The sequence below is a fragment of the Vombatus ursinus genome, unplaced genomic scaffold, assembly GCF_900497805.2.
Source record: "Vombatus ursinus unplaced genomic scaffold, bare-nosed wombat genome assembly UNPS02005459.1, whole genome shotgun sequence".
NCBI classification, from domain to species: Eukaryota; Metazoa; Chordata; class Mammalia; order Diprotodontia; family Vombatidae; genus Vombatus; species Vombatus ursinus.
Window position 1 is genome coordinate 6,104,821 of NW_020945237.1, and position 23,061 is coordinate 6,127,881.

At 37.0% G+C, this 23,061-nt stretch overlaps 1 protein-coding gene across 3 annotated transcripts in view; it reads right to left on the reverse strand.

Moving 5' to 3' along the window:
• The window catches only part of RUNDC3B (RUN domain containing 3B), a 123,558-nt gene that overhangs the window by 5,766 nt on the left and 94,731 nt on the right, over nucleotides 1-23,061 (reverse strand). For 2 of the 3 annotated variants that reach the window (XM_027847933.1, XM_027847932.1), the window contains 2 exons: nucleotides 8,643-8,789; nucleotides 627-748 (listed from right to left, as the gene is read on the reverse strand). In XM_027847933.1, coding sequence (XP_027703734.1) covers nucleotides 627-748; nucleotides 8,643-8,789 — 269 coding nt within the window. The remainder of the gene's footprint in view (nucleotides 1-626; nucleotides 749-8,642; nucleotides 8,790-23,061) is intronic. The other variant, XM_027847934.1, reaches the window with a different exon arrangement.

Sequence of the window (23,061 nt, forward strand, 5' to 3'; positions counted from 1 at the left end):
AGGATTATAGATTTAGAGATGGAAAGGACCTACAAAATCATCTAGTCCAAATCTCCATTCCCTTTTTAAAAAGAAATGACTAATCTGAGGCCCCGAGAGTTTCAGTAACTTGCCCCAGTTGTCTCATTGGTAACAAGTGCCAGAACCAGGATGCAAAGCTAGGTGGCTAGACTTAAGTCAGCTGCACTTTCTACTGCATCATGAAATAAAAGATGGCCGATTAGTCAGAAAATTTGATTAACCATAAACAGCCCATTCCTTGAGCTTTTGTTTAACTGACTTCTCGTTGTATTTAAATGTATGAGAAGGAAAAGAAAAGAAACCATCATCACAGAGTGGTGTAGTTGACAGAAAAAGTTCTGGATTCAGAGGACTGTCATTTAAATTCTAGATCTATTACTTCCTACCTTTCTGACCTTGGGATGTTATTTAACTTTCCTGGGTCTTATGTCTTTGTCTATAAAATAAGAGAATGGAATGAGAAGATCTTCTAAGCCCCTTTCAGGCCCAGGTAACATTCCTAGTATGCTCTGCATAAAGTCCATCCCCAACAGCAAATTCTGATTCTCTATGAACATAGCAAAGCAGTAGGAAAAAAAAGAATGTTGCAAGTAAACACTGCTTACCTTCACTTAGTAAATTTAACACGTCTTGTTTGCCATCTCCATCCTGTGAATGGGCTGGACCCAGAGATGTCTGAGATAGACTAACTTCTGCTGATAACTGGTCCAGACTTTGAAAACTTTTGCTGTAAAACAAAAATTAAAGTACCACTTGAATTTCCTCCCACAAAGGAACACTTGAAAAACTACAGTCTGAAATATATATATATATTTTTTGGATTTATTGACTTTGGGCAAATTTCTCATCCATACTTTCCCTTGAATTCTTTTTTTTTGTTTTTAAGGCAATTGGGGTTAAGTGACTTGCCCAGGGTCATACAACTAGTAAGTGTCAAGTGTTTGATCTGAGGCTGGATTTGAACTCAGGTCCTCCTGGTTTCAGGGCCGGTGCTCTATCCACTGTGCCACCTAGCTGACCCCACCTTGAACTCTTTTGAAAAATATATTCTAACCTCAATGATCTCTACCTCATTTTTATCTCATTCTTATCACTAAAAGAAAAAAAAAGGAAAATTGAGTTATATTTGTGAAACAAGTTCATATCTTTACATAATTGTCTCCAGTCTCCTGAATGGTTGAGCATTCAGGTATTCTGGGTAGTTAAAGATTTAACTGCTAGGTTAAGTGACTTGCCAAGGCCTCACAGCTAGTTACCATATGAAAAGATATATGGATTGCAAATCTTCAAAGAATTAGAATATCAATAATTCAGCATACTGCATTAAAAATCTAGTGAATATAATCTAATATTTATCTGATGCTCCAAAAGGCACTTCAAGATTTTATTAAGCCTTGGGATTCTCACTATCAATTATCACTGTGATATTGAAACGCTGGTTAATAGAAGATCTGATAACATTTTGTCGTATTAAAGCACTAACAAGATAACTTCCCTGTTTGGACCTCCTTCATTGGAGTGCTATATTCAGGTCTTCTTTCTGGAAAGTTGTTCCATTACAAATGTATTATGATTGAGGAAAAATGGCAATTTTCAAGATTAAAAGGGTAAATTCAGGAAAGTTTCCAAACATTTCCCCCACTTAGTGCTTCAATATAAAACTTAAAGTTGTACCTTGGTATTAGCTACTTTGTTTTATATGTCATTTTTTATTATTTCCATATCTAAGTAGCTCAACATATATTTAAGGTTAAACCTCAGTTTAAAAAAATATCCAAATATACTGTATTTTTTCCAGTAATCATGGGGAGTAATCTTATATAAAATACTTCATTGCAAAGCAGATAAAACTTGAATTCTATTCTGCTGTAACTGGTTCTCCATCATATGTGCATGATGAAATAATCCTAGCTGTAATAAATACATACTAGGAAAGGTTAAATATATCCCTGCTCATCAAAACTCAAGTTAATCAAAAGGCCCCAGAATGGCAATGTAAAGAACCAGTTTATAAAAGCAAAGCCCACCATTTTTCTGTAGGCAGAACCCAGCAAGTGACCCACAGCAGCATTTTAAATGGCCTTTGTCCATGTTCTCCAGATCGATTTTATTAAGAAGGAAAAATGAAAGGGTTTTATTAGGAAAGAAAAAGTAATTTCATTTTTTTGCTTTCTAGAAATGAAGCACATGCTGCTGTAATGGAGGAATTTTACCAGTATGTGAAAGCGGCGCTCTCGTTTTCTTATGTAATAGCTTTCTAAGCTTCTCAAGTATAAAAAGAGATCCTTCTCAATTCTACTGTTACAGGGTTCTGCTGATAAGACAATAGAGTTTTATCAGGAAAATATATTTTCGGTTCTACTACAACTCAATAGCTAGCCTGATTGGGAAAGACGGACCATTAAAAATATGTTCCTTTTCATTGGTATTTATAACAACAGAAAAATAAGTATTTTAGCTATTTTAAGTAAAATAGGCTTATTGACAAAACAAAACATTATTAGCTGGTTGATTATGAAAGAAAGAAAAAATAGAGAAGGCAAGGCAAAGTAGTATGGTGGAAACAGCACTGAGAATTGGACTCAGAAGCCCTAGGGGGTGTGAGTCTTGGCTCTACTACCCTGAGCTTCAGTTTCTTTACCTATAAAACAGGACTAGCAATACTAAGGTTGTCGTAGGCCTCAGATAATATAATGTATGTAAAAGTTCTCTTTAAATTTTTTTTTTAGGCAATTGGGGTTAAGTGACTTGCCCAGGGTCACACAGCTAGTAAGTGTAAAGTGTTTGGTCTGAGGCCAGATTTGAACCCAGGTCCTCCTGACTTCAGGGTCAGTGCTCTATCCACTGCACCACCTAGCTGCCCCTTAAATTTAACATAAATATAAATTATTACATCTGCCAAGGCAGTACATGTAAAGAAACTATCTTCATGAATTATTGTGACCAAAAACTTGTCAACCAGTAGCCAATCTATCAATACATCTGTCTTAACTAAGCTAAGTTGGTCCTTAGACAGATACACAATATGTAACCGAGTCTATAATTAAACACTTTCGAGCTTGTGAGAAGCTGTCAAAACTTGTTTCGCTAGAGTAGTCTTCATGAACCCAGGGTGAGCTCGACACTATAATGAGGATCTAGCAGTAGGCCTTCAAGGGACGTATCATAAGGTTAATTTAAAAGAATCACTTTTATTATACTTATTTTATCCTTCAAAAATTGCTAATGCTTTTTAAAAGGAAACAAACAGACCATGCTACTCAGCTATGTAGAAACATAGGTGGTGGTGATGTTTGTCCTTCATTTTGGAAGAGGATCAATGACATCATGGGGTGATGTCTTGACTTGTGAGTGAATTGGATTTAAGTGAGGCAGAGTTGCATAAAGTTGTCAGCCAGTGGCAAGATTGAAGACAACTGGCAATGGCCTGGGATGCAGTGGATGACCTTAGTGTTTTCCATGTGACCAGGTTCTAAGCACTCTACAACGCCTGCTTTAGCCGCCTTCATGGTGTTCTCATCTGCCCATTCTGGCAAGGAAGTCTTCATACGCTTGGGACAGACACCCCCTAACTCACTGATGGGTTCAGTTACCCTCAACCTTGTTAACCCATCTGCCAAGATGGCCCACCGAGCTGTAGCTGCTGTGCATATTACAGCTTCTTGGAGTCATATTTGAGAGTTGTGTGAAGGTGGACACCAAAGGTGGATGAGAGCCCTGAAAAGGGCTCAGCAAACCCTCCCACCAGAGGTGCTAATCCTCCCTGAACACCCCATACACTCCAGAAACATACATATGTAACGTACAATGACTGAATGAAATGTGAAGAGAATTATATGGATTTTTAAAATGAGTACTGATGGTCCAAAAGCATAATCTTTCTCAGAAACCTAGGTGATCATCAATAGCAAATAACAAATTGAAAAGGAGCCTTCTTCATTTTCTAATAACCATTTAAGTAAGACACCCTTCTGTTGACATAGCTGAATTGTCCATTATGGTTGGAGAGTTGACTTTGGAAGACAAGTTGCTACGTCTAAGAACCTGATCACTCATTTAAGATTTTGGGGGCTTTAGCAACTATCTACAAGGTTAACTTACATTGATAAATACTGAAATAGAGAAACACCAATCAGGAAAATTACTAGCCTAAAGAAGCACGTACATAAAAGATATTAACACTAGAATTAATCCATACAATTTTCCACTACTGACCCAACATCCAAAACAGTACCTGGCACATAATAGACACTTAATAAGTGTTTATTGATTGATTTATCTTTTGCAATGGAATGAGTTGGGTTCGTTCTAATAGCAATTGTAAATGTGTGACAAATAGAATAATAATGAGCCTTTTGGGTACCCAGGGCAAGTAACAGGATATGCACCAATGGTAAGCAACATGAAAAATACCCTCAGATCAACTTCATAATTCATGATGTGAAAATAAAAAAAGTAATTTAAAGAAATTAATTGAACCTAAAGGAGAATTAGTCACTATAGTGGCTTGTAGATGGGTGTTAATAAATAATAATAGTGGGTGTTACCTATTTTAGCTAATCAGGAACTAGATATTGAACTCAGTTGTTTTTAATTAAATTCCTGCACCCTCTACATTCCAGTGACTTGGGGGCAAAGTCTTTGTCCCCCTTCCTTAAGTATGTCTTTGATACTAAAGTATCCATTCATTTCCCTTTGTGACTACTAGCCCTCATTCATGAGTCACCTGTCCATAGTAAGCGTGTAATTTTTAGCTGTAGAAGTTTCTCTTATTGCAATGGTCTGATATAAGAAATGATCCCTAAACCTTTATCTCACTAGCCTGGTATTTAATCAATCTAATATATCAGACATTAATCTAATCATAAACATTGAGTGCACAAACTAGAAAAAAAAGAATTAGATGCCTACATCCTCAGGTAAGACTAAAGGCCTTAAACATCATACATTCTTCCGTTTCAGTACTTATAGTAGTATGTATTTTCAAAAATCATGTTTGTAGTAATTGTGGCCTATGCCCTGTAACTTCAAGATAGGAGACTTTCCTTTAAAATCCAAAACCAAGTATTTAATTTAATTAATTTACATTTTGTTTGAAAACAACATAAAACAGCCAGGAATAGAAACTTGCATATGTATGCATAGGTCTGATATACACTTAGACAACGTTTAATTATCTCTACTAATGGAGGGGATCTGAGGTGTGGATAATCTAAGTGATTTATCCTCCTAATGGTTTGGCACAGGCTAATATTCATTTGTATTAGCCAAACACACACCAGCTGGGTAGCTGAGATAGTACATTCAGAGTTTTACAGTGGGCAAGGGAGAAGAACTAGCACAAATTTAATTTTCCATAGATAATCAACAAAGGATATCATCTGCATGCAGAAAATTAAGACTTTATATACCTTTGTGCATCAACATGTGCATAAGCTCATACACTATGCCTCACTTTTACTTGCTTTCTGGTTTGAATTTCAAGGAATATGCTTGGAGAATGAGCTGACAATTGCCGTAAGAGGAAGATGTTTGTGTTCATTTAATCTACTGATAGGATGCTAAAAGGTGATAAGGATTGGGTCAGGATGGAAAAATCAAATAGGAGGTGTGAGGTGAAGCAATGCAAATTGTACAAACCAAACAGGACTTTTGCAAAACGTGGAAAGTTCATCATCAAAAGCAGCAAAGGATACACATTCCCTATCTTTGAGTAGGCTATGTTGTGATGAATACAAATGGCGGACCAGTAACCCCATACATCTTAAGTGATATGATCTATGCACCAATAAGTTGTCAGGATAAATAAAAGATCTCCATGATAGACCATGAAGAGTATAATGGGACTCAGAATTGCCAGTTACACGACAGCAATTCAATCTGAAGCAGAAGGAAGATTTGACAAATGTGGATATGGATAAAAGGACAAACTAGAATGTTAATGGGAAATATGGTGGCACTACAGCTCATCTCGGTGCCAAGTGAAGTGAGCAGAGTCAGGAGAACAGTTTATTCAATAACCACAATATTGTAAAGACAACTCTCAAAAACTTAGGAATTCTGATCAACACGCCAAAAAGCACAATTCTCATCATGAAACATGCTGCCCACCTCTCCACAGAGAAGTGCTGGACTCAGCAGATCAAAACATATGTTCTTTTCCTTTTAGGATGCTGCTAATGTGGGAACTTGTTTTGCAAGACTATATATATTTTAATGGGCTTTGTTTTTCCTGCCTTCTCAATGGGTGGGGAAGGGGAGGGGGAGAATTTGGAACTGAAAATAAATTGGGAAAAAGCAAGCAATATGTAATAGAGATTCAGATTTTCACATATGATCCCCTTTCAATTATGTTTTCTATATGGTAGGGTTTTTTTGGCATTCATTAAATTCAGAATACAAAAAATAATCTTTATTTTAAAATAAAGTAATAAAACATTATATATACATATATATATATACATAAAATATTGGAGAAAAAAAGGATATTCTAAAGATTCATTGTAATCTAAATTTAATATTTTAAGGAATATGTCCAAAAGAAGCTTAAGGAAAGCCAAGATTTTCCAAGTGACTAACTATTCAAAAAGAAATCCTTAAATAAGCCAGAACATCAAAGACCTAAAAAGCCAATTAACAAACTGAAATTCCCACACTAAAGTTATATAAACATTTGAGATCCATTCTGGACAATCTTCCATGTTTGACTATCACATCCTGTAAATTTGGTCAAGTTTACTCTCTAATATGGGCTTAACTGGAGTTATAGGGATTCCCTTTCTTCTGACAATCACCCTGGCCTTGCTGAGTCTGAGAACAGATAGGAGGTATAGAAATGCTGCTCTCACAAAAAAGTGAGTGGAGTCTTGAGTTCTTGGGGAAAAACTCTTAGACTTTAGTAGACCATTAAAGCTGCTGGTACTAGAACTAAAACAATTATTTTAGTTAAGAACTGTTGAGCAGGTCAAAAGTGTGTACTTGTGAAAGTCACCTCTCTTCTTCAGAATGCCTTTACAGATTAGTTGTAAGGGGCCCAGTTGCCATGCACAAGCAATCACAGGCAAATTTAACAGCCTTCAGCTGGAGAGGAGCACCCAGGGGAGAAAGCCTTTGCTGAATCTTCAGGTAAAACAACACAAGTTACTGAGAATTTTTTCTATCCAGACAATTCAGAAACCATTCTTTAAAATATAAGGATGACTTAATTGGAGGCACATCTTCTAATGCCACCTGGAAGAGAGCAGGCATTTTATGTTGAGAAAAGCTGGGAAAATAACGCATAAGAGAAGGCAACGGAGATATTTGTGCACTGGTCCAGGTCCATTTGCTCAGGAAGCAAACTGACCTCTCTTAGAACTCTAAATACAATTATAACATTCTTTCTTTGGAGAGTAAATAGTCTATGGCAAGGTATACTTGGGCAAAACTGACCTAGTTAATCCTAAGATTTAGAATAAACAGAGACCTTAGAGATCTAATAATAATAGTGATGATGATGATACTATTAATAAGCTTTAAGGTTTGCAAAGCACTTTACATATGTTATCTCATTTATTTTTCACGATGACTCTGAGAGGGAAGTGCTATCATTATCACCATTTCATAGATGAGGAAAATGAGGCAGGACAGTTAGTGAGTGTCTGAACCAGAATTTGAACTCCAGTCTTGTTGACTGCAAGTCCAATTTGGTTCTCCATTGGGCCACCCAACCTACCTGAATCAACTAATTCATCCCCCTCATTTTACATGAGTAAAGAAAGGCTACTTATAGGAAAGGCTATCCAGTATTCTACAGTTGTTGCCATTCCATCCAGCCATATTGAACAGAAGAAAGCTATGGTATGGAAATCATACTGTCCGCATTGCTCTCAACCTGGATACGCGAAAAAAATTACTTGACCTAATTGCCTAATGGACTTCTTTACTGAGAAGACTTTCTGCCTTACCTTTAATCAATTCAATTTGGTACCTTTAAACTCCCAGAAAAATTAATCTTCAGGCAACTATGACCCCAAAGCCATGAGTTCAACAATTTTATAAAGGTGCCTTAGACCCAAATTCATACTGTATGACTACTCATTTTCTCAAACTGAATAGAGGAGAGAGGTGGGAAGTCGATACAATATTGACCCCTACCTACACATTCACTTCCCCAGGGTGCTTTGGCTTGAAAACAATGGCCCATTCAACCCAGCCCCTCCAATCACTGGAAGGCATTTTCTTGTAACTGGTTCTGTACCCTGTCCCATTTTCATCCCATAGTCCTAAGCTAATGTTGAACTCAGAAGATAAGTTGAAAAATCAAAATCATAATAACTCATGGTTATTATATATATATATATATGTATACATATATGAGCTTTAAGGTTTACAAATGGCCTTTTCTATAACAAACTTGGGAGACGGTTAGTCCAATAAGCATTATTCTCACTTTGCAGATGACTTGATTGAGACTCAGAGACGTTAAGTGCCTTTCCCTAAATCACACAGCTTGTAAGTGCATCCTAGTGTTTTGCCTCCACATTCAGACTGTCCCCATTGCCTCAAAACAAAGGGATGATCATATGATCTTAGTACAACTGAAATTTTTAATTAGTTTGAAAAAAAAGCATTCCACTTACTCATCCCACTGTTTATTGTGTTTTCGGTAAAGCAAGGTATCCAAGGCAACAGCATTGACATCCAGAGCTCCTGGGGAAGGCCACTGATTGGTGAGGTGGGTAGTTAACTCTTGTCTTGATCTTAAATCATTATTCTTTAGCACAGTCCTGTGAACATTCAGATGGAGAGTGCTTTTGTTTCCACTGTTCTGAAATGGTAGGTGAGCCTACTGACATCAATAGAAGCCCAACAACTCATCTTTTAAACAGGCATGTTAACATACAGCAAAAAAATAGATGGCAAGGGGAGGTGGGCAGCAGCTCCTCCCTGAAACGTGGATTAATTCTGTCCCTTCTGATCGCTGCACAGCAGTGCTTGTGAAAGACTGCCCACTGTCTCCTCAGAGACTTCACTAAGGGATAATGTTTCTCTGGGATTAGGAGAGAAAAACCCAAAGGGTATTTTATTTCCAATGAAACAAGAAAGGCTCTAGCTTAAGAAGGAGGCAAGGAATAAGCATTTTTATAGGACCTGCTATGTGCCTGGCACTGTGCTAAGCACTTTACAGATATAATCTCATTTGATCCTCACACCTATCACCTTGGTTAGGTAAGTGCTATTATTTTTCCCATTTTACAAGTTGAGGAAATTGAGACAAACAGTAGTAAACTGACTTGCCCAGGGTCACACGATTGGTTAGTAAGTATCTGAGGCTAGAGTTGAACTCAGGTTTTCCTAAGTCCAGACCCAGGACTCTAACCACCAATCCACCTAGCTGTCTCTAAGAATGTTACAAATGAAATAAAAAAAGTAGTGATAGAAATGTGGAAAAATATCAACTACATGTAGGTAGTTTCCAGTATGCAAGCTCAGTAACAACCTAGGAATGATTTAACTCAGTTATCTTCCAAAAATAAAGCAGAAAACCAAAACAGGAGTCTGGGGGGAGAGGGGGAAGGAAAACTTAGAGAATCCTAATAGGCGGATAACAAAAACTGTTTTTGTTAAAGATTACTCAGCAACCTGATTCAAACAATATTATTGCTGAATGAAAGAAGGGCCACAGTAACTCAACTAGAGCATGGTACAATGCACATGGCTGTCCATCTTTTGCTTTTTTGAGGGGTCCAACTTATCCAAGATCTATGACTCTTTGAGGACAATTAGCAGTTGCAAATTGCTTTTCTAACAAGTTTTTAAAACTCTATCAATAAACTGATAGTTATCACTATGATTTGAAGGTCATCCAGTCCAACCTTCTTACTTTGCAAATGAAGAGACTATCTGCTATTCTAGTACCAGTATTCTAATACCAGTATTAGGGTTGATGAAGTTATGTGAAGGCAGGACTCTCCATTTAGATTTCATCTATCATTACTAAAATAGTATTCCAGATAGCCTGGTTCCTCTAACAGAGCAACCTTTACTAGCTGTGTAACCCTGGGCAATTCACTTAACCTGTTTGCCTCAGTTTCCTCATCTGTAAAATGGGAACAATAACAGCACCTATTCCAGCAGTGAGGTTCAAATGAGATAATGTAAATACTTACACAGCATATAATAAGCACTATATAAATGTTAGCTGCTGCTACTACTACTACTACTACTACTACTACTATACTACTACTATTACTTTGGCACATGAGCTGACCAACTCACAAGTGGACATGAGGGAAATGGCTGAGAGCTTGACAGCAATTCAGAAGCTGCCAGTAATGTTCATAGGTGGAGCAATTCTTATTATCATAGGAGGCAGTATCAAAGATGGGGGAGTGTGTTGGCAGCAAGTGACCATACTCATGAAAATCAGCTCATGTGCTATTTATGACATATATGCTGTAAGCATCCATCCCCTCCTCTAGTGACTTGAAACATAAACTGGATTTACCTAACTCTATGATATACCTCACAAATATTAATATGCTTTTTCAGGATTAAAAAAAAATTGAGGGCCATCATGTCAACTGACAAAGATATGCTATCACAGGTAGCTAGATGGCACAGTGGATAGAGCACCAGCCCTGGAGTCAGGAGGACCTGAGTTCAAATCTGGCCTCAGACGCATAATACTTCCTAGCTGTATGACTCTGGGCAAGTCACTTAACCCCAATTGCCTCACTTAAAAAGAAAAGATATGCTATCAGCTGCCCACAAAGGTATAATTAAGACCACATCCAGTTGAATTGTGGGTACACCATTTTAGGGGGGAATACTGACACACTAAAATGTGTCCAGAGGAAGGTTCACAAGATGGTGACAGTGCTGGAAGCTATGTCATACAAGTATTAGTTGAAGAAACTGAAGAGTTTAGCCCAAAGAAAAGAAGCCTTTGAATATCAGCTCCTTGAGGGTAGGGACTGTTTTGATTTCATCTTTATATTCACAATGATTAGCACATAGTAGATTCTTTAGAAATGCTTGTTTAACTGATAACTGAATGATAATTGTTTTCAAGTATCTAAAGGGCTGACACATGTAGGAAGGGTTGGATTTGTTTTGCTTGGGTCCAGAGGCATAACTAAGAACAGTGGGTAAATTTCATATAGACAGTTGCTAAGTATAAGAAAACACTTTCTTTGAATTAGAGTTGTCCAAACATGGAGTAGGCTATCCCTAGGAAGTAGGGGATAGTAACCTCTGTTTAAATAGAGGTTAGCTGGCTCCTTGGTGTTATAGAGGGATCTTTTGTTCAGGTAGAAGGTAAACTAGGTGCCTTCTGAGATCCCTTACAATTCTGATATTCTTCGATTTTGTGAAAAGACTTTAGAGAGGGAAAAGACTTTTGATTACATCATTTTCAATTAGCACAGGAAGTGTTCCCACAGATGATCTCACAACAATATTCCTTTAGGTTAAGATTTTGCTTTATTTTCCTTTCAGAAAGAGGGAGAGAGGGAAAAAAAGAGGATTGTTGAAATAGCTTGCCACTCTCATTAGTGAAAGGGAAAAAAATGCTCAGTTTTTCTCTGAAAATATAATAAGCAAATGTGAAAGAAGGCAGTTTAGCCATACCAGATCTCAAACTATTACATAGGAATAATCATCAAGACAATCAGGTACTGGCTAAGAAACAGAGTGTTGGATCAGTGGAATAGATTAGGTCAGAAAGGATAAACACAAAGATCCAAACTTTGGGGGCAAGAATTTGCTATCTGACAAAAACTGCTGGGAAAACTGGAAAGTAGTTTGGCAGAAACTAGGTATAGACTAACATCTCATACCATACACCAAAGTAAAGTCAAAATGGGTACATGATTTAGACAAAAAGGGTAATACCATAAGGAAATTAGTAATAATTTACCTGTCAGCTCTAAGGATAAGGGAATAATTTATTACCAAACAAGAGATAAAAAGCATTATGGGATGCAAAATGGATAATTTTGATTACATTAAATTAAAAAGGTTTTACACAAATAAAAACAAAACAGCCAAGATTAGAAGGAAAGCAGAAAACTGGAGAAAAAAATTGACATCAAGTTTCTCTGATAAAGGCTTCATCTCTCAAATATATAGAGAACTGAGTCAATTTTATAAGAATGCAAGTCATTCCCCAATTGATAAATAGTCAAAGAATATAAAGAAGCAGTTTTCAGATGAAGAAATCAAAGCTATCTATAGTCATTTGAAAAAATGCCCTAAATTACTATTGATCAGAGAAATGCAAATTGAAACAACTCTGAGATACCATCTCACACCTGTCAGATTGGCTAATCTGACAGAAAAGGAAAATGACAAATGTTGAAGGGGATGTGGGAAAATTGGGACAGCAATGTACTGTTGGTGAAGTTGTGAACATTCTAGACAGGAAATTAGATCTATGCCCAAAAGGCTATAAAAGTGTGCATACTTTTGACCCACCCCACTACTAGGTCTGTATCCCAAAGAGATTAAAAAAAAAAAAAGGAAAAGGACCTATATGTACAACAATATTTATAGCAGCTCATTTTGTGGTGGCAAAGAATTGGAAATTGAGGATATGCCTATCAATTTGGGAATAGCTGAACAAGTTGTAATATATGATAGTGATGGAACACTATTTTGCTATAAGAAATGATGAGCAGGATGCTTTCAGAAAAACCTGAAAAGACTTAAGTGAACTGATGCAAAGTGAAGTAAGCAAAACCAAAACAGTGTACACAGTAACAACATTGTACAATGATCAATTGTGAGTAACTTAGCTATTCTCAGCAATAAAAAGATCTAAGAAAATTCTGAAGGACCTATGATGAAAAATGCTATCCACCTCCAGAAGCAGAACTGATGGATCTGAAAGCAGATTGAAGCATACTTCATTTTAAATTTTCTTTATTTTTCTTATTTTTTTTTGGTCTATGTTTTATTTCATAACATGACTAATATGGAAATATGTTTTTCATGACTGCACATGTATAACTTTTATCAAATTGCTTGCCTTCTCAATGAGAGGGTAAGGGAGAATGGGTAGAAAAGAATTAGGGACTCAAAATTACAAAAAGTAAAGATTAGAAATTGTTTTATATGTAATTGGAAAAATATTACAACTTAAAAAAACAAAAGCAAATTATTATACAATTTCATATTGGGAAAATCAGACAAACAAATGTTGATTTTCACAGAGTTGTAGATGTGGTCACTAATTACCAATATCTTAAATCTTCATTAAATAATTTCCCAATTAATCTTCTCTAAATGCCATTTCAGCATCCTCAGATAATGCATTGGGGACTGAGGAGTTAAGGTCCAAATTTGGGGATTCTGCTATCAGTCATTATGAAAATATATTTCTGAAAGGCAAATTTGTTTTATTTTCTATCTTTCTTCTGTCCTCTTGACATTTTCCTCTATGTATGTTCTTGGAATGATAAGGTTCAAGCTTTCTGTAGTGTTGTTTTCCCTTCCAATGCTTTTTTGCTGTGAAAAGGCAAAATTTTATAATCCTCAACTACCCTCTACCTTCTCTAAGGGAAAAAACATCTATATCCTGAGCCCTGTTTTGCATGCATCAGACCTGCATTTGGTATATATACCCTATTAGTAGTAACGGGCTGAGGTTGGCTTCCATCCGTTCGAGGTCCTGAAGCTTCCACTTTTACAGTTTGCCTCCAAGGAGATGATGACTCAGAATTTTGATTCTGCTTCTGTTGCCATGGATCAGTCATAAGATTATTAAATTAGCTTGTTCTCCCTGCTACAATCATCAGTAAAACTTAATTAGTTAGAGCCTGACTTTCCCTTTTTAGCCATACATTTGCAGAGGAAACTGAGTCTTATCTTTAAAGCATGACACAGACATCAATAAGACCCTGGTACTAGCTCTTCCAAATTATACTCTATATTAAAATCATTTAGTATCGAAAAAGGTATTTAGCTTATTCTGTTTGTTATATGGAGATAAGGCAGCAAAGTGGTATAACGTCAATTTTTCTGTTGCATTAGAATTTGATTTTTCAACAACACATACTTAGCTAGCAAAAGATGACCTGCCGAAACTCACAATACCAACAAAAAATCATTCTTAGGGAAAAAACAAAATAAAACTACTTGCTGATAATATTTTAGGTAATGTTCAAGATTGAAGGTCTTCAATCAGAGGCTAAATGATCACTTGGGAGTCAGAGAATTCCCAAATGGGCCCATTCCTTTCCATTGCTAGTACCTTCCATCTGAGAATTGTCTTTCATTCACACTCTACATATGTTGCACATACAATTCTTTCCATGTTATCTCCCTTATTAGAATGTGAGTTCCTTAAGGGTTAGGTCGATGCTTTTGCCTTTGTGGCATCTCCTACACTTAGCACTTTGCCTGGAATTGACTGGCAGGCATATTATTAGACCAGATTACCTCTGAGGTCTTTTCCAGATCTGAGATTCTGAAATTCTATCACACTGACATTTTTGGAAGAAGAGAACCAAATATTACCACTCATAACAGTAACTTAAAATTTACAATTGCTTTATGGTTTGGAAAATCCATAAAATTGTCCAGAGGACAATTCCTCTGGAATACTACTGTGCTATAAGAAATGATGAGCTGGTTGAATAAAAAAAAAAAACATGGAAAAACTTGCATGAAATAATGAAGAGTGGAATGAGCAGAACCATGAGAACACTGTATACAATGACAGCAATATTGTTTGAAGAACAACTGTGAAAGATTAAGTTATTTTGAGTATTACAAATACTCAAATCAACTTCACAGGACCTATGAAGGAAGATACTATGCACCTCCAGAGAAAGAACTGATAAACAGAAGTATACATAGCATAGTTGGACACATATATATATATGTATGTATGTACACACATATATGTATGTTTACATATATATGTATGTATATACATACATATATACTTACATATCTGTGTCTAATGGTGGCCTTCTCTAGCATGGGGTGGAGAAGGAGAAAGAAAAAAAGTGCACAGTAGAGAAAAACAACTAAAATTCAGAAGGAAGAACAGAAAAGCAGTGTAGCTTTGAAAATTATGTGTGGTATTTATTATATAGTTTTTCAAAAAAAGTAAACAATGCAAAATGGAGATTCATAGTTTCATATTGAATTCTCCTTTTTGTTGTGCTATATACATGAAATTTTTTGTCTTTTTATATTTAAGTTCAAAATGAATAAAACCATTTTTAAAAAGAAAGTATTGTCCTCACAACAGCCCTATGAGATAGGTAACAAGCGTCATTATCATCAACCTCAAGAAGTGAAAACAACTAGTTAGAGATGTTAAGCTACTAGCCCGAGCTCAAATGATAGGGTCAGATGAAGGATTAGAAATCTGGTTTTCTGATGCCAATTGGAGCTCTTTTCATTAATCCACCCTGGCCATCTGTTGAAGTTCTATCATGAAAGTAAGCTGTCAATCTTCAGTCCTAAGCCTAAGAAATATCACAGAATGTTAGAGTTCTAGAAAGGGGGAAAGAATCTTAAAAGTCACCTAGCACTCAAATATTTTTCTAAAAGACATTCTTTCTTCTACCTCAAAGAAGTCTTTTACCTATTTCTACTTAGAAAATTAGACCCCATTATATTTAGTGTTTATAGTCTTAAGAATCATATAGGGTTTAGTACCATTTATAAAAACTCATTTAACTGTCAGTATTTTAAATAGAGTATCTTTTGTCAAACAACCACCAAACTGACATACTGGGAGAGAAATTAATCATATCATTATTGACATCCTTTTTATGAATGAAACTAGAAGTTAGCAGCAAGTTGTAGCTAAATGGAAGGAAGGCTAATGGTTCTCCTCAGAGAGGCAAATAAAGGAGGTGAGACTGCTGGGTGTTAATATATGCCCAAAGGCCACAATAAATATGGTTTCATGAGATATTTTGTCATCTCATTTTGCAGTGGTTGTAATGAACATAAGCAAAACACACACACACACACACACACACACACACACACAGAAATACTACCATTAATTAAGAAGTCCTCCATTAAGCTGTTTCATTTTGTAAAAAAAAAAATTGTTTCACAATCCAGAATAAAAGAGAAATTGGGAAAGTTTAGAGCATTTAAATGTTGGGGAAATCAAAATACAGATCCTATTTAAACCAAGACTTGCACAACTATATAACATGGCCAATTCAATCTTTACCAATATTCTCAAATTCCACAGGATGGCAACATTTCCCCATCTTGAAAAGCTGGCCCTAAGTTGCGTATTTGAGATCAGGACCTCAGAAGTGGTAGAGGGAAAAGGAGGATGAAAATGAAGAAAAAATAACATCCCTCTCTGGTTCCTCACTGATTAGATAGTCAACTGCCTATGTGTTCTTTGAACAACACCAAGATTTCATATATTATAATCCTTTGGTACCTGCAACTAGTACATCTGAGGTCCTTCTTTACCTTTTCTCTTTGTTGAACAACTGTGGCTCTTATGGCTGTAGTTCCAAAGGTTTTTTCCTCCCCTGACTTCTTCCTGCTGTTCTCAATAGCTGGGTATTGTTAGAATCCAAACTGTGAGTTCAGGCAGAATATCCATAGTAGGACTACAGCAACTGAGAAGTTGTGTTGGAGAGCAGGGTGACTATAAAAGCTGGATAAAAAACGCTCAACACTATGGAATGGAGGCGTTAACAACCATCCCTGCCCCCAAACACCCAAGAAGAAAAGGGTCACAGAACCAGTTATCTCCTTAAAGAATGACCTTCCAAGTATTAGAGAAGGGATAGAATCATTCCCCTTCCATGAGTTGTACTAACTTTCGAACACCCCCATAAGAGCACTGGGCTGGGAATCAGGAAGACTCATCGTCACGAGTTCAAATCCTGCCTCAGACACTTAATAGTTGTGTGACCTGAGACAAGACACTTAACTGTCTCAGTTTCCCCATTTGTAAAATGAGTTAGAAAAGGAAATGGTAAATTACTCTAGTATCTTTGCCAAGAAGACTCTGAAATAGGAGTCACAAAGAGTTGGACATAACTGAAACAACTCAACAACAACAAATACTTTTCATTTACTTTCCTTTGAGTGAAGTGTTTTGAAAGGTGTTATAAAGAAACCAAGCTGTTGCAAGTTTTAGAGTTATCTGACTGAATCCAGCAGTATTCCTTTAGTATATACAGACATTAGTGATCAATTTAGTTGAAATTAAAAAAAACAAAGGACTCTTATGTTTGGTCTTCATTTCAAAATGATTAAAACAACTTTAAGAACCTAAAGTTTTATTCTAGTGCCTATAAAATTCAACAGCATTTTGGAAAACTGAAAAATGATGGTAAAAATCATGACAGAGAAATGTACGGTAAAATTGAAGAGATTTCTTTTGTTGTTGTTTTGGCATGTATTTTTAAAAAAGACAACATCTATTAAGCAAGAACCATGGTATTCTTTGTTATTTTTCTCATCTTAATGAGTCACTGCCAGCAAGCGAAAAGTAGAGATGATTCATTTTATAATCAGCAGCACCATTCTATATACTTCTAACCGTTGCCAAGCATTTGCCTCAAATAGGAGGACAGCTGCTCCCTCCCTGAACCTCTTAGCAGTTTAAGCAATCTTATCATTAGTAAACCCAAAAAGATAAATATCATTCATGTGATGTTAGCTTTCCTTAACAAATACTATAGACAGTACTTCAAGGAGGTCAAAAAGTAAACCGAGAACAGCAACATTGCAAAAAAAAAAGACTATGACAGGGCAGGGCGGGGGTTGGGGAGATGTATTTTTTTTTCAGTTTTTAGGCAATTGGGGTTAAGTGACTTGCCCAGGGTCACACAGCTAGTAAGTGTCAAGTGTTTGGTGTGAGGTCATATTTGAACTCAGGTCCTCGTGACTTCAGGGCCGGTGCTCTATCCACTGCACCACCTAGCTGCCCCCGAGGAGATGTATTTATGCCAAAAATATTCATAGCAGTATTTGTGTGTATGTGTGTGTGTGTGTGTGTGGTTATAAAACGTAGTAAATAAAGTGAATGAACATCAATGGAGGAAAGGTTAAATACATTTTGATATAGGTAGATGATACAATATTATGCCATAAGAACAGATTAATATGAATAATTTGAAAAAAATAAGATTTATACAATCTGATACAGAAAGAAACAAATAAATCCAAGAGAACAATACACAAAATGGGCATAGTAACCTAAAGGAAAACAACACTAAAACCTCAGAACTCAATTCGACACGATGACTAATTTTGACTCCAGAAGAATGATGATAAAACATACCTCCCTCCTCTCGTTAGACAGGTAGCGAACTAGAGATGCCAAAGAGGGCACATATTATTAAATATGGTCAATAAGTCAGTTTGTTCTCCATAATTATATTTCTTTGTTACATGAGGATTCCAATTGGCAGAGAGGTTATTGGGGTGAAGTAGAGAAAAAGGCACCCCAATAATGATGTACAAAATTTATCAACTGACATTAGTGAACAGGGCAATCATGACTTTTCCCTATTAGCTAAATTGTCTCTATAATACATGAGCGAGTTGATCAACTTCACATAATTTTCTCGCCAATGGAAGGAGAGAAAGAAAGATTAGTCAGACAGATTTGGATAAAAGCCTGTATTTGGATGTAAGAAAAGGAAACAAGTTTTTTTGTTTGTTTTGCTTTTTGGTTTTGTTTTTTTTTTTAAGGCAATTGGGGTTAAGTGACTTGCCCAGGGTCACACAGCTAGTAAGTGTCAAGTGTGTGGTCTGAGGCCAGATTTGAACTCAGCTCCTCCTGACTTCAGGGCCAGTGCTCTATCTACTGTGCCACCTAGCTGCCCCAGGACACAAGTTTTTAAAGGACATCTGGACCTCAGTTTCCTACTAGATTGCCTCAAAGCTCTCTTCCAGTGGGAGATCTGAGATCCTATAATATTATGGTTGGCCTAAATTTCTCATCTTATGAAATAGTTCTTATCTTAAGGGAGTGTAGTATATTAGGGGGAAGCACTGGCCTTGGAGTTAGGATATTTGGTTGGAGTCCCAGCTCCCTCTCTCATTATGTGACCAAAAGCATGTTACCTACCATCCCTGAGCCTCAGTTTCCTCTTCTGTAAAATGGAGACAATACTTGCAGTACCCACCCTTCCAAGGTTGTAAGAAAAGCATCTTGTTTCCCTCAAAGTTCATTATTAATAGATCAGGTTCTAACAGCTGTCAGTCATTTGGAATCTTGAATCGTTTTTCACGGAAACAATGTAATAAATGATAGTCCCCAAGTACAACAAAGTATATTGAGATCCCATTTCATTATCTTGGGGGCTCATTTTTATACAATGTCAGTACAAGGTCCTGCGCTTCTTTCAGGGTGGGTCCTCCCTCCAATGATACATTGCCCAATCCTTCTATTTTCAGACTTTAACTGATGGCCTTCATGCATTGCTATGACTGAGAAACATTACCCCTGGTAGCGGTCATTGTGCCAACACGAATCTCCAAATTTAGACTTCTTTGGATAACATGCTCACAGCCCAACGAAGGGCCCACACTCAAAGTCATTCCCATTTTGCTAGGACCTGTTAGGGTTTGTGATCTATTGCCATAGCAGGCCCCAGGCTCACCACCTGACACAATGAAGCATCTGAGTATAACCTTAAGTGGAAGATTATAACCCTAAATGGAACTCAAATGCTCAACATCTGCGATAAAAGGCCAAAGACAAAAATATTATCACAATTTTTCCTGATATGAGAACTTATAAGCAAGAAGGGAAGTAAGAGGGAGACGCAAGATTATAAATATTTGAGAAAAAACTGCCTATGGTAAAATTAACTGTGCTCTGATGGCGAGGGACAAAGGTTAAAGACAGAACACAGTGTACACATAATCCCCCATGTCCCAAGAAAGGAAGTAGTAACAAGGAGATACTGAATCAGATAATTTTGCAAAAGGGAAACCAAATAGACACATCAGCCTAGGATGTTTGCTGTCTAGGATTAGCATGTGAAATAAGAGGTGGAGAGGGGATATAGCTATGTGCAACCATCCTTTCTTATAGTACATACTGATGGAAAATCTCTCTCTGTATATAGAATGCCTATCCACATGCAAGCTGTAACCTGGACGATATACATTCTTTATCCACTTGGTGTTCCCTTTGTGAATGGATGCGCCAAATGCTTTTGAGTGATCATAGGTCTTGTCTAAGAGGCTTTGCAACGTTTGGGAACTTGATCAGCGAGACTAAAGGAATCAACACAATCTCATTTGCAAACAAAAGCATTCAGATGACCTCCCTGTCCACAGGGGAGTCCTCTTGAACTTTCCTATACTCTGCGCTGGACCTCTTTCCTCACAATAAGGAAACGCCTTTTGGTGAGCATGCTTCTCCCTGTTTAATGTCTCCTTTGATGTTTATCATCAGAAGGTCATTGAACATTTTGTTTTATTTAAATAAAATCAATATGTGAAATTGTTATAGATGTAAGAAGCACACAAAAATTAAATCTCATTATAGGAAACACTCTTACTCATCTTATTAAGATTCTGATAGTAAAACAGAAGAGAGGAAGGAATAAGCATTTGTTTGGCACCTTCTACGTGCCAGGCACTGTGTTAAGTGCTGTACAAATATCATCTTATTTGATTCTCTCAACAACCCTGCAAAATAGATGCTATTATTATCCCCATTTTTCAGTTGAAATAAAGGCAAATAGAGTGACTTGCCCAGGGGCACATAGCTAGTAAGCGTCTGAGGTGGGATTTAAACTCAGGTCTTCCTGGCTCTAGGATCAGCACTCTATCCACTGCATCATTAAGGGGAAATTCTATTTGACAATGATATATAGCATTATTGGGCATGGCATGCGGGGCTTTTTAATTACTTAATATTCTGAGGGGAAAACATCTTCAAATACTCATTAATTCAAGTAAATCTTTAGAACTCCTTACTATTGACTTCAAATTTTATTGAGAAGGTTAAAATTCAACTCAGATAAGTTTTTATTAGGTGCCTACTACGTACAAAGTATTATCCAAGACAAAATGGTACTTGCTCTACTGGGAGGGGGTACAAAATGTGTGTGTGTATACAAGATGATTTGAAGGGCAGGGGAGGGAAGGAGGGAGGGGGAAAGGGAAAGAGAGAGAGATATGAAAGGAGAGACAGAGACAGAGAGAGGAAAGAGAGAAGTGAGAGAAAGGAGAATGAGAAAAAGCGCTAACAGCTTGGAAGACCAGGAAAGGCTTTCCTTAAGAGGCGGTACCTGAGCTGCACCCTAAAAGAAGCTGAGGACTCTAAGAGACCAAGGTGAAAAGTAAGTTTGGGTGCCCCAGGTATAGGGCATGGCCTGTACAAAATCATGGAGCTTGGAAATGGAATGCCATGTTCTCAAAACAAGTAGGCTCATTGGGCTGAACCAGTGTCTGAAGGGAAATAATGGGAACTAGGTATAGAAAGGGAGGCTGGAACCTCATTGTAACAGGCTTAAAAGCTAGACTGAAGAGTCTGTGATAAGCAGCCACTGAACATCCTTGAACAAGGGAGTGGAATGGTCACACCTGTGTTTTACAAAGGTTATTTTGGCAGCTATGTGGAAGATTAGTAAAGGGGGAGAAAAGGTAAGGGGATGGAGAGAAAGGAAGAGAGAGAGAGAGAATAAGCATTCATATACCACCTACTTTGTGCCAGAGAGTGTGCTAAGCACTTTACAAACATTATCTCATTTGATCCTCACAGCAACCCTGCTAGGCAGGCGCTATTATTATCACCATGTTACAATTGGGGAAAATGAGGCAGACAAAGATTAAATGATGTGCCCAGGGGTCACACAGCAGTGAATAGAGGGCCTGGCCTGGAGTCAGGAAGACCTGAGTTTAAATCTAGCCTTAGATACTTACTAGCTATGTGACCCTGGGCAAATCACTTTACCCTACTTGCCTCAGTTTCCTCATCTGTCAAATGAGCTGGAGAAGGAAATGGCAAACCACTCTAGTATCTTTGCCAAGAAAACCCCAAATGAGGTCATGAAGAGTCAGACACAACTGAAAAAAAAATGACCGAACAGCAACAACAACTTTCCGATTCTAGGTTCTAGAGCTACCTGTGGAAGCAGGATAACCTGTGAGCAGGCTCTTTCCACAGTCCAGGTGAAAAGTGAGATGGGCCTGAACTAAGGTGGCCACCATACAAGTGCGTAGAAGACTGGTGCTAGAGATTTTGTGGAGGTAGAACCACAAGACTTGACAAACTGATTGAATATGGGGTGGGGGTGGGGAGGTCAAGTAGAGTGAAAAACCACAAACCTGATTGGTGAAAAGGAGAGATGGGGTAAAAGAGTATGAAATGATAGAAAAGAGTATGATAAAATCTCCAACTTGTACTAACATCTTCTAACTAATCTCTCCATCTTCTATGATTTTCAAGCATGCTATATTCTACAGCATAACAAAATATCTCACACAATCTGAGAGATTTGCGCAGGTTTTGTACAGCATGATAATGTACAGAAATTTAACAATGCACTGTATAGGGAAAAGAAAGATTTCCAATTGGAAAACAAACCTGAACATTTAATCTCAGGAAGTTTTGTTTGGCACAGTCTTTCCAAGCAACAAATTATTTCATCTTCAAAACGTCTCATATTTGCATATTATTTTGAATTACAGTTATTTGTGTATACGATAGACTGTAAGCTCTCTAAGGGGCAAACGTCTTATCTATACTTTGGGGATTGTTACAATAATATGAATAGTGGAGAATGACATTCCATTTTATATATATTCCTCCAGTTCCTGACACAAAATAGATACTTTAAAAAATGATTGTTGAACATTTTTTTAAATCGTTTCTTATTGTTGAACACTCAACTGTTAATCCCTTTGTCTTTGAAAATTTTAATTTCTATCTGCTGGCCTGTGCCCTGATGCCCACAAACATACCTAGATCTCCCTATCTTCAATTAGTTGTGACTTGACCCTCCAATTCCTAAAAGATTTACTACCTTTTCATCAATGAACTGTTAAAAAAGGTAGTTTATACTTTTTGCTTCCATTTCCTTGCAA